This window comes from Petaurus breviceps, unplaced genomic scaffold, assembly GCF_028583685.1.
Source record: "Petaurus breviceps papuanus isolate PSGF00001 unplaced genomic scaffold, PetGlider_PUasm1.0 91041, whole genome shotgun sequence".
NCBI classification, from domain to species: Eukaryota; Metazoa; Chordata; class Mammalia; order Diprotodontia; family Petauridae; genus Petaurus; species Petaurus breviceps.
This window is the reverse complement of record NW_027187400.1, coordinates 12,351,385-12,364,731: the sequence shown is the minus strand read 5'-3', so window position 1 is coordinate 12,364,731 and position 13,347 is coordinate 12,351,385. Positions and strand designations below refer to the sequence as shown.

Below are 13,347 nucleotides of genomic sequence, written 5' to 3'. Positions count from 1 at the left end.
CTGCAGAGCAGAGGGAAGGCAGGGATTCAAAAGCTACTGGTGGAGATGGAAATCAACAAGGCTTAGCAAGGGACTGGAATTAGGAGCTAAGGCTGTAAAACCAGATTCAACACAAGCTCACAAGAGAAGAAGATCTGTTTTATCCATGATGCAGTTTTAGATGACTACAGAACATTAGGCTTGGCTGAAGGAAAACCTAGTTGGCACAAGAAAGAGACGATGAATATGAAGAATCCAGAGAAACACGGGAAGATTTATATGAACAGATCCAGAATGAAATAAACAGAACCACAAGAACGATGCACGATAACGTAAATTAAGGGAAGAAAGTCAAACTCTGAGTAACTGAAAATGAAGAACGATCCCAGAAAACAAATAATGAAGCATATCCTAGAGCTCTAGGCAGAAGAGACAGGAACTGCTAGTTAGGCACAATTTCTTACCTACATGTTAGATATGATCACTGAATTGACATTTTTGCTTAACTGTTTCTTTGATAAACTTCAATTATCTAGGATAATTTCAAAAATGACCATGACCAAAAATCAAAAGGTACCAATGTTTTGGTCTTTTTTTAACTTGAAACAATTTTGACCATACTTTAAAAACCTGTGCTCAGTAACCTGCTACCTCTGTGACCAGAAATAGCTAGAGCTGTACACTGAGGTAGCCAGGTACACAGTGGACACTTAATAAATGCTTATTTATTCTTTCATTTGAGCAGGAGGTGTGGGACTACAGTCCTCATGGCAAGCACTGGTTGCACCCTAGTCCTCCCTACCTCAGGACCTTGTGACCGTTCTCTCCTCTTTCTTCTCTGTCCCCCCACTCTCTTTTCTCCCATTCTCTGCTTCCTACTCTCTTACCTTCCTTTCCCTTCTCTGCCCTATCACTCTCTTCTCTCCTCTCTGGTTCCCTTCTCCTATGGCCCATGTGTGCCTCTCAACAATTCAAGTTAATAACCACTTGCAGGCAGGGCATAGCCCAGGCACAAAAATGAAGCCCTGGCTCATGTCTAAAAGTTGAGCTCTGTAAGGTCTGCAAAGTTGGCTTTCCTCCCAACAACCAGGAAGGGGTGAAAATAATTAGTCCATTAGAGAAATGAAGGTTAAAGAGCTACAGTGAAGGGCCCAGGGGCTCATGGATAGAAATAATACCTATACCAACTCACAATTATTGATTTAAAGTAGTTTACAAATCACTTTCAATGTCTGAGCGAGGCCCTCAGCCTTGGACTTCAGACTCCTATCTCAAGGTATTTCCATAACCCCAAACCAGCTGTCTTATACAGCCCCTGTCCTCAAAGAGCTTACATTCTAAAACATGCACACAAGCAACTCCAAGTTAGCATGTCCCAAATACACAGGAGAGAGTAAGAGATGTGGAGAGCTAAGATCCCTCCTAGTTAGGAGGTTACGGAGAGGCCTGAGTCTTGAGGCCTTCTCTAAAAGAGCATTCAAGGTGAATGGCTGTTGATAGCCCCAGAACCTAGAGGGAGGGATCTGGTGTCCCTGTGGGTACAGTCACACAATGGACATGTGCTTGAAAGCTTGGCAGAGCAGCTTGAATGATTTCACTGAATCAAACTGTAGAAAATTCAGAGTAGGAAATTATAAGCACCTCAGTTATCCGTGGATGTGAAAAGAATAAGGCAATTTCAAAGGAATCCAGAGTCATTTTCCAAGAGACAAGCTCGTTTTTTTATAAAACAGTCCATCCCTACAGACAGCTCCCTTGCTGATACAGAAACCCTACCCATCAACAAAGTTCCTCTCATTCCCAGAAGACCCGGTGTACAAAGTTGGCTGTCCAAATCATTGTCACAATGTCCAGAACATAGAAGAGTATAAGGAAAAGAAAAAACATGGCGTTCAGTGCTGAAAGTGAATGTGAAAATAAAAGTGAGATGATGGAAAGCAAAATATCACCTGGCTCAATGATACAGTTTAAGACTTGTAGGGAAAAGATGAAGGCTACAGATCACTGACCAGCCCTCTTACCAGGGTCTTTACACATTGTTTTATCACTCCCCTACTCAAAAATCTTCAGTGGCTCCCTCTAGCCTAGTGAGCAAAGCCATTTCCAGCCTCATATCATATCTCACCTGCTACCTCCTCTCTACACTGCAGACACACCCTGAACTTTCTCTACCTTAGATCACCCTCCTTGATTTCTTGGATCCCTCCATCTAAAGACCAACTCAAAATGCATGCTCTGATCTCCCAAACCCCTGGAATCAAAAAGGACCCGATATGGCTGTGCACAGAAGTCATCTGCGGAGCTGCAGTATCCCCTTCCTAGACCACAAGCTCACTAAGGGCATCTCAACTTTCTCTCTTCTGTTCCCCTTAACTCCAAGTTCAACAAACCATGGCCACTTCATAACTGAAGGCCAAAGTAAAAGAGCCTGCCTGCCACTTTCCAAATCCAATTGAAGACCCACTGACAGAAAACATACTCAGAGGTACTTCTATATAAAAAGGTGCTCAAAACAATTGTTCATAATGACCAGAAGCATGATTTTGCTTAAGAAAGCTTTCTGGCATGTGAGCACAACCTAAATTGTTTCAAGTTACCCTGCAAGTGAGAGGCTCCAAGCTGGTTCCTCTGAGCTAACAGCCTCATGCCTCTTAGCATTTCAGCTAGAAGTGAAACAAGTACAAGGTAAATAGTTTAAAGTACTAAATTTCAGCAACACATTAATTAAACCCAGTCTGTGAACTCAAGTGGCTGGGCCTGGGCCATCCTGTGGCAGTCCCCATTTTACAGCTTTGAAAACTAAGGCTCTTCTAGATTAAGTGTTCACACAGTGAGTAATAGAGCAGAACCCAAGTGTCTGCCCTCCAAAAGCTGATCCCCATTTCCAGTGCTGAAGATACAGACAGACAGACAGGCACAGGCATACACACACACACACACACACACACACACACACACACACACACACACACTGCTGCTCTCTCAGTAATAATATATTTCTTTCCTGTCCTTAACATCTTTCCATTTTCAATATCAGAAGTAAAAGAATTTTCAGTTTGTCATCTAACCTGCATTATTCATAACAATCAACTCCCACAGTCAAAGAATTTCACTCAGAGCAGTTTCTTTAATTGGCACCAGCCAAATAAGTTATTCATTTTTCTACTATTATTATGTTTTTGAAAGCCTGTTGATTTCAAATTCTTCACTTACATTTACTATTTCTCCTAAAATGAATAGGATGCCCAGGGCTCATTTTTGTGCCACTGCTGCAAATTTACAGGTGCCACACTAACATAGCAGCTCAATTCAGAAACACCAGCACCAGACTTTCTAAGGCAGTGCCCTGGTAAGAGCCTTGCACATCTGACTCTGAGCTTCCACATAAATTTATCACACATTGACCATGTGCATCAAACACAAACACTGAACTCAAGGGAAGAGGGTAGAAGAGCCACAACAGACCACTAAGGATGGATTAGACCACTTGGATGTTGCTGTTATTGGCTATGATGTACAGGTGCAATCCAAAAGTATAAAAATAACATTATCAAAATCATCTAAACTTAATCGCTTCCTAGTGTTGGTACGTTTTTGTAAATTTTAGCCAACTCCCAATTACCAAGATACCATCTACTGATCCGATGAGTAAATGCCAATAGAATCTATACATGAGGCTTCATTTTACTCTGTTCACTCCCAGATTTCAGCAGCTGTGAAATAGCTGGCTATTTAAATAGGAGAGGACATGGAGAGTTGGGAAAACAGGTGAAGAGGAAAATTATTTTTAGCTTTAATGTTGAAAGGTAAAGACAAAACCAAGTCCACTCTACATGAAGAGAAAATGTCCAAGTTTTTATGTCTACCTGAAAAATCCACCTCAAATTCATCACCCCTCTCTTTATTCACAAGATGGTAAAAAACTGCAGCATCAGTCTCAACCAATCCTACCACTTTTCAAGTCCCTCCTCCTGGGATCCACTGAGAAAAAGCATAATGGACACACTGATTCCCAGCCCTTTGTGTGTAGACCAATAAAAGCCATAAAGCTCCCAAGCCTTGTCACATACAGGATTGCAATCTTTACAGGTTAACTTTTCCAGTCAAGAACAGGTTACTCACCAGTTAGCTTCCCTTTATGTTAAAATACTAAAGTAACTCAAAAGATACTGGAAGTGAGCCACTGAAATGACAAACTACTTATCAGTTAATAAAGGAAACTTCCATGCCAGTATTTGCCCCATTGGGCCAGGAAGCACCTAAAAGATGTCAAGGAATGTTTTCTACAAATCTCAAGTATAAAGAAACTGCTGGACCAAAGCTGAGCTCTGATTTGCTGAAGCCATAGCAGACAGCTTTCCTACTGCAAAGCACTAGGGAGAGCTACCAAAATGAGGCAAGTTTCACATGAGCAACACATGGTTCAAGTATATGCCTCACTTGGAATTAATCTCATCAATGAGAACTCTTTCATTGAAGAGAATCTTAGCAGACAAAACCATTGTGAAATCTGTATACATATCAAGTAAGCCATTGTGTTTATATCAAAGTGTTATAAATAACAATGTTTAATAAAAAAAGAGAAAATGGCACTTGAAAGAAAACTAACCAAAACAATGGACAACAATGATTCAACAGGAGAGGGATGCTTGCTTTCCCCTGTGTGGGGTACCATCATTACATGCATGAATCAAACCGGAGTGCTGGGAAACACTCTCAAAGTGTCTCAGTACCTCACAGGTGGCTGCAAGTTCCCTGACTCCTGGTCCTTCTTCCCTCAAACACCCTCCTATCCCTCTCTAAGCCTTTCTGCCATCCATATGGATCAAGATATGGAACAAAAAACAACCCATCTGATGGCCAATGATGATGTATCAATTGATACTTATACAGGTGAACTGGCACGTGATGAAATATTATTCTCAGATTGGTAATAACTAGAAAAACTCCACGGGTTTGCTGGAATTTATATTTCATTTATTAGACTAATACCTTGGCACCCACCCCCAAATCAAATTAACCTGAAAATTCACAACCAAGCCATACTTCCCACCCTGAAAACGAAAAGAATGCACAGACAACGGGATGTACAGCAAGCGCTCCATTTCCATGCGGATCCTTGAATTACCTCTAGACCTCAGGCCTACCAGAAGCAAATTAAAGACTTTTAAACCACTGACACAACACCACCCTTTCTAGCAGTGGGAATTGGGGGGGGCTGAGGGAGGAAAGGAAGAGTCATTTCGGTTTCCTCTTCCGCTAAAGGCCAGAGAGTGGGAAGTGTCCAGTCTAACATTTCTTTCTCATATCCAGTTCTATAACCACCACATGACAACTCCCCGATTCACTAAAAAAAACCAGTTGGGGGAGGCCTGGGGGGAAGGCCTTTGGATTTTCGTTTTACATTCTTTTTAAACCCACTTACCTCTAGGAGCGAGCTGGTAAGTTTCAGTGCAGAACCGACAGGACATTGACAAACAAAAGTTTATTGTATATTAATTAGGGGCCCGGCCCGTTAGGTGAAAGCCGGGCGATGCCCTCGAGACTGGATGGAGAGGAAGAAGGGCTGTCTCTTGCCCCCACCCACCCCGCCAGCCCATCTCCGGCCGTGCCATCCCAACCCTCTCCCATGCCTCCCGGGGCAGGAGAAGCCAGGAGGGATGATCCTCCCTCAGGAGGGAAGCCTCCTTCTTCTTCCCCGCGGGCTAGGGCCAGTGGCAGCCCAGCCGTGCCTGCCAGCCGGGGAAGGGATGGGAGGGGGACTGTCCCCCCAGCCGCTGCTGCGGGAGGGGACAGGATCCCCGCAGTGAGGGGGGGGGGGGGGGGGGGGGGACACCGCACACACCGACACACACGCACGCCCCCCGCTCCCTAACCTGCCCCCGCGGGCTCGCCCCCTCCTCCCCGGGGCCGGCCCCAGCGCCTCCGCGGCCGGTAGGGCCCCAGCCCCGGACCCCGCGGGCGGGCGGGCAGGTGAAAAGGATACTGTTGGGGCGCCTGGCTCTGGAGGGCCCGGAGGTTCGGGTGGGGGGCCGCCGCCGCCGCCGCCGCTGCCGCCGCAGCTGCAGCCGCCGCCGCCGCCGGGTGAGGGGGAGGCGGGACCGCGGCCGCCGCCGCTGCCGCCGCCACGGCCGCCGCCGCCGCCGCCGCCGCCGCCGCTCCGGGGGTGCCGGGGCCGGGTCCTCCGGGTCCTGCGGGGCCGCCGGGGCCGGGTGCTCCCGCTCCCCCTGCTCCTGCCGCTGCTCCTCCCGCCGCCGCCGCCGCCGCCGCCGAGCCTGATTTCAGAGCCGGTTTCTGCGGTAAACTCATGGCAAAGCGCAGCCACCAACCCCCCCAGAGGCGGAGCGGGAGCCGGAGCGGGAGCCGGGGCCGGGGCCGGAGCGGGCGCTCCGGGGAGCGGGGGCCGGGGACGGCGGGGGAGAAGGAGGAGGAGGAGGAGGAGAAGGAGGAGAAGGGGCAGGGGGCCCGGGGGGGCGCCGGGGCCGAGAGCAGGAGCAGGAGGAACAGGGGGGAGGAGGAGGAAAAGGAGGAGGAAGAGGGGGCCGGGGCCGGCCCCACACGCCCGCCGCCGCCGGCAGCAGCAGCAGCAGCAGCCGCCCCGCGGGCCAGCACCACCGGCTGCCGGTCTCCGTGACAACGCGACCCCGGGGGAGGGGGGGCCGGACCCGGCGGGGGCAGGAGGCGGAGAGACCGGACCTTTCACGGCAATATCCTCATGGGCCGGCGGCGGGGGGTCTCTCTCCCCCTCCCCGGGGGAAGCGGCGCCCTTCGGGGCAGCGGGACTCGGGCGATGCCGGCGGATTTTCTTCACTCAACGAGCTGAGCATCCAACATGGCGCTGCGGCCGCCTCCAGCAGTCCGGCAGGACGGCTGCTCGGCAAACTTCGGGCCTTTTCGGAGGAGCTCGGGGAGGCGGGGAGGAAGGAGGGGGCGGGGGCCTGGGGAGGCGCTTCGGCTCTTTCCGGAACCAGCGAGGAGTCGGGAGACTTCGGACGCCTCTCGGAAACGCTCTGGGGCAGGCTCGTGGCCCCTCGGGAAAGCTCGGGAACGGGGGCGGGGTGGGAGGGGGGGGGTGGCGGCTTTCCTGGGACCGCGGGGGCGGAGGGAGACCCGGGAGGCCCAGGCTGTGGAGAGCAGCGGCGCAGCTCCGAGTTAAAGCCCAGCTCGGGAGAACAATAAACTGCCCTTCGCAGGGGGACCGCCCAGGGGCGGGGACAGTCCCGCAGAAGCTGGCCCCGAGGGCTGCAAGGGGGCTGGCCCCGGGGTCCTGGAGACCACGTTTAGCAGGAGCCGCAATTTACCCGGTGCTTTCCCTTCCGGCGTCTCGTCCTCCCGCACCACCGCCCTACACACGGTCCTCCCCACTGGACTCGTGGGGACAGAGTTCATTGACTTCCAGAGGTCACACGAGTGAGTCCAGGAAGAGGCACGGTCACAGCTGAAATGAGCTGAGCAGGAAGCCCTCCCCCATCGACAGCCTTCCCTCGGCTCATTATTCTCCATTAATACCGGGCATAGCCTGGCGCTTGCACGTCTTGTCCTCCGTTAGACTGGCAGCTCCCTGAGGGCAGGGACGGACCGCCTTGTCACTTTCTTCACCTCCCCAGGACTCCGCGAAGTACACTTAGGCTCTTAATGAATGCTTACCGAGTCACGACCGGCGCACCAATGAAGAAAACTCCAAGATCAAATCAATATAAAATCTTTTGTTGCCTCTCCCGTCTCCTAAACACCAGACTCTCACACACACATCCGGAGATCGGGTGACTGCAGCCCTTTTGCTGTTCCTCATACAAGACCCTCCATCACCCAACTCTGGGCATTTCCACTGGATCTCCCCCCTCCCTCCTCACCTCTGCCTCCCGGCTTCCTTCAAGTATCAGCTAGAACCCCACCTTGCCTGATCCCCTTTAATGCAGGACCTTCCAACTGCTGATCGTCCCCAGGTTATCCCGTGTACATTTTGTGTGTCGCCATGCCTGGCACATGCTTGCTGACTTTCTGACTTGAGGTGGTAATTTTCATCGCAGGATTATAGATTTGGTGTTGGGAAAGTATCTTAGAGGTTATTCTAGTCCAATCTCTTAATTTTATGAATGTGAAAACTGGGGCCAGAAGGGGTTAAGTGAGTTGCCCTAGGCCTCATAGTAGCAAGAGGCAGGGCAAGAATTTCTCAAACCTTCTCGTTCCAGGTCCAACAGCATTTCCTACAGAACCAAGATGACTTCTGTCCCGAAGGGGAGAAGAACAAAAGAAATGACCCACCTTATTTAAAGGCATATGAGGAAAGACAGTAAGAAATAAATGGAGAGAGAAAACAGAACAGGACTGGAGAGAGAAGACAGGTTGGAATTCTGGGTCTGCCCTTCACTTCCCAAACTTCACTTTGTCTAATTTAGAAAACTGGGAATAAACAGGCAGCATGATATAATGGAAGGAGCCCTAGACTTATAGTCTGGGATCCTGTTTCTGCTCCCTAGCTGCCCTGAGACTTGGGACACTTCCCAACTTACCCTTTCTAAGAATCAAGCATACAAAGCACTTTCCTCACTACAGCCCTGGAGGTGGGTGGGGCAAGAATTATACCCCTTTTTCAGATGGGAAGATGGAGGCCCTTTGGAGTGAAGGGACTTGTCCAAGGTCACAGTATTTGAGGAGGATTCAGATGCCAGCTTCTTGACTTCAAGGCCAGCATTTCTATTAGAGCATTTTCTTTTTTCCTGTTTTTCCCCCCTTTTTGAGTTTCCATTTCAGTTTGAGTAATGAGTTCCAGGTTATGGCCTGGATCCTAGATCCAGAAATGGAAGTTGGAGAGGGGCCATCTTGTCTGGTGCCATAGTATAAAAATGAAAGGACCGATCCTCAGGTTAACTGACTTGCCCAGTGTCACACAAGTAGTAAATATCACAGTGGGGATTTGAACTCACTTCTGTTTTCACTACTGGTGCTCTTTTCACTATCAGTTACTCAATAGACATTTATTAAACTCCTACTATTAGCCAGATACTGTGCAAAGCTCTAAGGACACCAAAAAAAGGCAAAAGACAAGACAGTTCCTGCCCTCAAGGACCTCCTTGTCTACTGGGGGAGACAACACGCCAACAGCATGTACAAACAAGTTATTTACAGGCCAAATTGAAGAATGGTATGTTTCTCCTGACTTTAGAACTTCAACACTAAACCTTGTTCAGCCAGCTTCATGTTTCCACCTCCATTCAGATTATACAGTTACTCTCTGGTATCTTCAAACTCTTCCCTGGGGACCTGGTAGCACGAGGAGAAAGAATGTTTGGGCAGGCAGAAAAAAGTTTAAGTCTTCAGCCCAATTCCAGCTTGGATACTTACTACTCATGTTTTCTTTGGCAAGCTACTCACCGTTCTAGGCCATAGCTTCCTCCTGTTAGAAGCCTAGATTATATGATGTTGAAGGGCTTGTCAAACTCTCTGGGATCTCATCGTTGGGAATGTTCTCTCCAGTGACAGAAACCACAAGCAATCCTGGACAATTCTTGCCCATGTCCTCCCATAAATTTACCACGGAGGATCAGTAAACTCAGTGTGCTTAAGGACCTTTCTCAGTTTCTCCTGACCTACAGAGGAGGGGGAGAGATGCTTAAAGGAGCATCCAGCTAGCTACCTGCCCCCCTTGCCCTTGCCATATATGATCTGCATTTTCAAGCCTTCATTTCCCAATAATGTCTATATTTCTCTTCTCACATCACCCCATTGCCTCCTGCCACTATCTACTCCTTTCTTCTCCACATGAAGAAATGGCCCTTCTGGCCAAGCCAAACCCCTCTACATGCACAAGTGATTCCATTTCAATCTGTCCTTTCCATTAGATTGCCCACTATACTATATCCTCCATCTTTCCTTCACTTTTTCCCTACTGCCTATAAACATGCTCATGTCTCTCTCATGCTTAAAAAAAGTTCAATTGATTCATCCATATCTCTCCTCCCTTACATGGTAAAAGTCCTTGAGAAAGCCATCTACAGTATGTACTACTTCCTGTGCTCTCGATCTCTCCTAAACTATCAGTCTGGTTTCCGACTTCATCATTGGACAAAAACTGTTCTCTCCAAAATTACTCATCATTTTTTAATTGCCAAATCTAGTAATTTTTTCTCAGTCATCATCCTTCTTGACTTCTCTGTAGCCTTTGACACTTTCAATCACCCTCTTTTCCTTGGTATTTTCTTCTCTCTAGGTTTTCATGACACTACTCTCTCTTGGTTCTCCTCCTGCCTGTCTGACTGGTCCTCAAAAGATCTTTGCCAGATCTTCATTCCAGGTCATAATTATAGGTGTTCTGGCGGGCTCTTTCCTTTGCCCAGTTCTCTTCTCCCTCTACACTATTTCACCTGATAATCCCATCCTTCTATGATCATCTCTATGCTGATGATTCTCAAATTTATTTATCCATGCCTAACCTCTCTGCTGATCTCCAGCTGCTTTTTGGTTATTTCAAATTGTATGTGCTACAGACATCTTGAAGTGCACATGTCCAAAACTGAACTCTTCCCTCTTCCTAACTTCCTTCTTACTGTTGAGGGTATCACAAGTCTCCCAGTCACCCAGGCTTGCAACCTAAGTAGTATCCTCAATATTCCTCACTCTCACCCTCCAGATCCAATCTGTTGCCAAACCCTGTTGAATTGGCTTTTGTAACCTCTCCCTAACAGACCTCCTTCTCTCCTCTTGATACCTACCTGGTGCAGACCCTCATCATCTCACACACCCCTGGATTATTGCAGCAGCCTGCTGCTTGGTCTCCCTCCAGTCTCTCCCCATTCCAGTCCATCATTCAACTGGCAAAATGATCTTCCCAAAGTTCAGATCTGATCACGTCACCCTCCTGTTCAATAAATTCCTATGGTTCCCCATTACCTCCAGGATCAAATAAATAAAAATCCTCTGTTTGACCCTCTATAGCCTGGCTCCCTCCTACCTTTCCACTTTTCTTACACCTTGCTCACCACTAGATCACACATACTCTATGGTCCAGTGATCCTGACCTCCTTAAAGTTCCTCATACAAGACACTCCAAATCTCAATTCTAGGTATTTTCTCTACTTGCACCCCATGTCTGGAGTGCTCCCTCTCCTTATCTCCACCTTCTGGCCTCCCTGACTCCCTTCAAGTCCCAGCTAAAATCCCACCTTCTATAGGAAGCCTTTCCTGATCCCTCTTAATTCTAATGCCTTCCTCCTGCTGATAATCTCCAGTTATCCTCTGGTAGTACATAATTATTAACATGTTGTCTCTCCCATTAGCCTGTGAGCTCCATGAGAGCAGGGACTGTTTTTTACCTTTTTTTTTTTTGCATCCCCAGCACTTAGCACAGTGCCTGGAACATAGTATATGCTTAATAAATGACTAGATTTAATAGTATATTATGTTAATTAATAAATTCACTAATTAAATGACTGACTAGCTGACCTCCTGAAATCCCTGGCCTCTTACAAGACCCATATCAAATGCCACCTTCCCCAGGAGGCCTTTCCTGATTCCCCCTCCCTCCCAAGTTCTAAGAGTACCCTCTATCTATTCTGGAGTGTCTTTTAAAATTTACTTTATTTTCCAAATTTTTATTATCTCTCTCACTTCCCTTCCTCCCAATTGAACATTTTTTAACCTTATTTAAAAATATGCACACACATGTACACACATCATCAAAACAAAATTCCCCATTGGCTATGTCCAAAAATGCACGTCTCTTTGTGGATTTTAAGTTCCTCACTTCTCTGAAAGAAGGTGAGTGGCATAATTTATCTTTAGCCTTCTGGTCTCCTGGTTTGTGATGGCATTAACCAGAATTCTAAAGCCTTTCAAAGTTGTTCTTCTTCATAAAGGTATCATTTTGTAAATTTTTCTAGTTCTATTTCCTCCCTCTGCATCAGATCATAGAGGTCTTCCCAATTTCCTCTCAAACAGTCCATTTTGTAATTTATTATGGCACAATAATATTCCATTACATTCGTATTCAGATTTGGTCAGCCATTCCCCAATAGACAGTCATCCTCTCAGTTTCCAGTTTTGAACTAATAAGGAAAGAGCAACTAGAAATCTTTTTATGGATAGGGGCCCCTTTTTCCTTCCTTCTTTGATCTCTTTGGGGTATAAGCCAACTCGTGATACTGTCTTGAATGTGCCTATTGATTTACACCCTGTTTCTTTCCTTAGCAGGTAAGCTTCTTGAAGGCAAGGACTGTTTTTGACTTTCATTGTATCCCCAGTGCCTGACACCTGTTTAATAAATTGACACATTCTTTCCTACTTTTAAGAAACCTTTGCCTCTAAAATCCTATAATCCTTTCCCCCATCAAAATGCACTTTCATGAAAAAAGAGATCAGAAAATCATTCATCTTTTTTTTTTATGCAATTGGGGTTAAGTAACTTGCTCAAGGTTACATGGCCAGGTGTTTCTGGGTGGGTGCTAAGTGTCTGAGCCCGTATTTGATCCCAGGTTATCCTGACTCTGGGGCCAGTGCTCTTACTCACTGTGCTACCTGGCCACCCCAAAAATCATTCATCTTGAAGCATAAATGACTGACAAAGTCACTCTAATCCCAGTATTTTCAGAGACAGGATCAATGTCTTCAACTAAAGAATGAAGAGGTGGAAGCTTAGTGTCTCTGGAACAAGTACTTGACAAACTGCTTTTGTGATATTAAGTGGGTCATTTTCACCCTTTAGGCTTCAGTTTCTTGATCTGTAAATTGGGAGATGTGTAAGACAACATAGTCTTTTTTTTTTTTAAAGCAATTGGGGTTAAGTAACTTGCTCAAGGTTACACGGCCAGTTATTATTTCTGGGTGTGGTGCTGAGTATCTGAGCCCAGATTTGATCCAGGTCATCCTGGACACTGGAGCCAGTGCTCTTACTCGCTGAGCCACCTGGCCACCCCTAAGCAATCAGGGTTAAGTAACTTGCTCAAGGTTACACGGCCAGGTGTTTCTGGGTGGGTGCTAAGTGTCTGAGCCCGGGATTTGATCCCGTGCTCTTACTTGCTGTGCTACCTGGCCGCCCCAAGACAACATAGTCTTATGGGATGTGGTTTCAGAGAAACATGAGAAGACTTGTATGAACTGATAACAGAGTAAAGTAAGCAGAACCTAGGATGGAGGGAAATATAGTTAGTTTTTCACAACATGACTATTATGGAAGATTTTGCATAACTACACATGTATAACCTATTTGAATTGCTTGCCTTCTCAATGAGGGTTGGGTGGGGAGGGAGAAGGGAGAGAATTTATAACTCAAAGTTTTAAAAACAAATGTTAAAATTGTTTTTACATGCAACTGAGAAATAAGATATACAGGCAACAGGGTAGAGAAATCTATCTTGCTCTATGGTAAAATAA

General features: G+C 47.0%; 3 protein-coding genes across 3 annotated transcripts in view; all 3 read right to left on the bottom strand.

The window, feature by feature from the left end:
- The window catches only part of EIF4G3 (eukaryotic translation initiation factor 4 gamma 3), a 411,795-nt gene extending 405,787 nt beyond the window's left edge, over positions 1-6,008 (bottom strand). The window contains exon 1 of the mRNA XM_069079469.1: positions 5,966-6,008. The gene's annotated coding sequence lies outside the window, so the exon portion shown is untranslated. The remainder of the gene's footprint in view (positions 1-5,965) is intronic.
- Positions 1-13,347, bottom strand: part of HP1BP3 (heterochromatin protein 1 binding protein 3) — a 483,172-nt gene that overhangs the window by 447,433 nt on the left and 22,392 nt on the right. The window lies entirely within an intron of this gene.
- Positions 6,693-9,496, bottom strand: LOC138154298 (uncharacterized). Its single transcript, XM_069078928.1, has 2 exons — positions 9,421-9,496; positions 6,693-7,246 (listed from the first exon to the last, which is right to left on the bottom strand). The coding sequence occupies exons 1-2, from the start codon at positions 9,494-9,496 to the stop codon at positions 6,693-6,695; spliced, it is 630 nt and encodes a 209-aa protein (XP_068935029.1).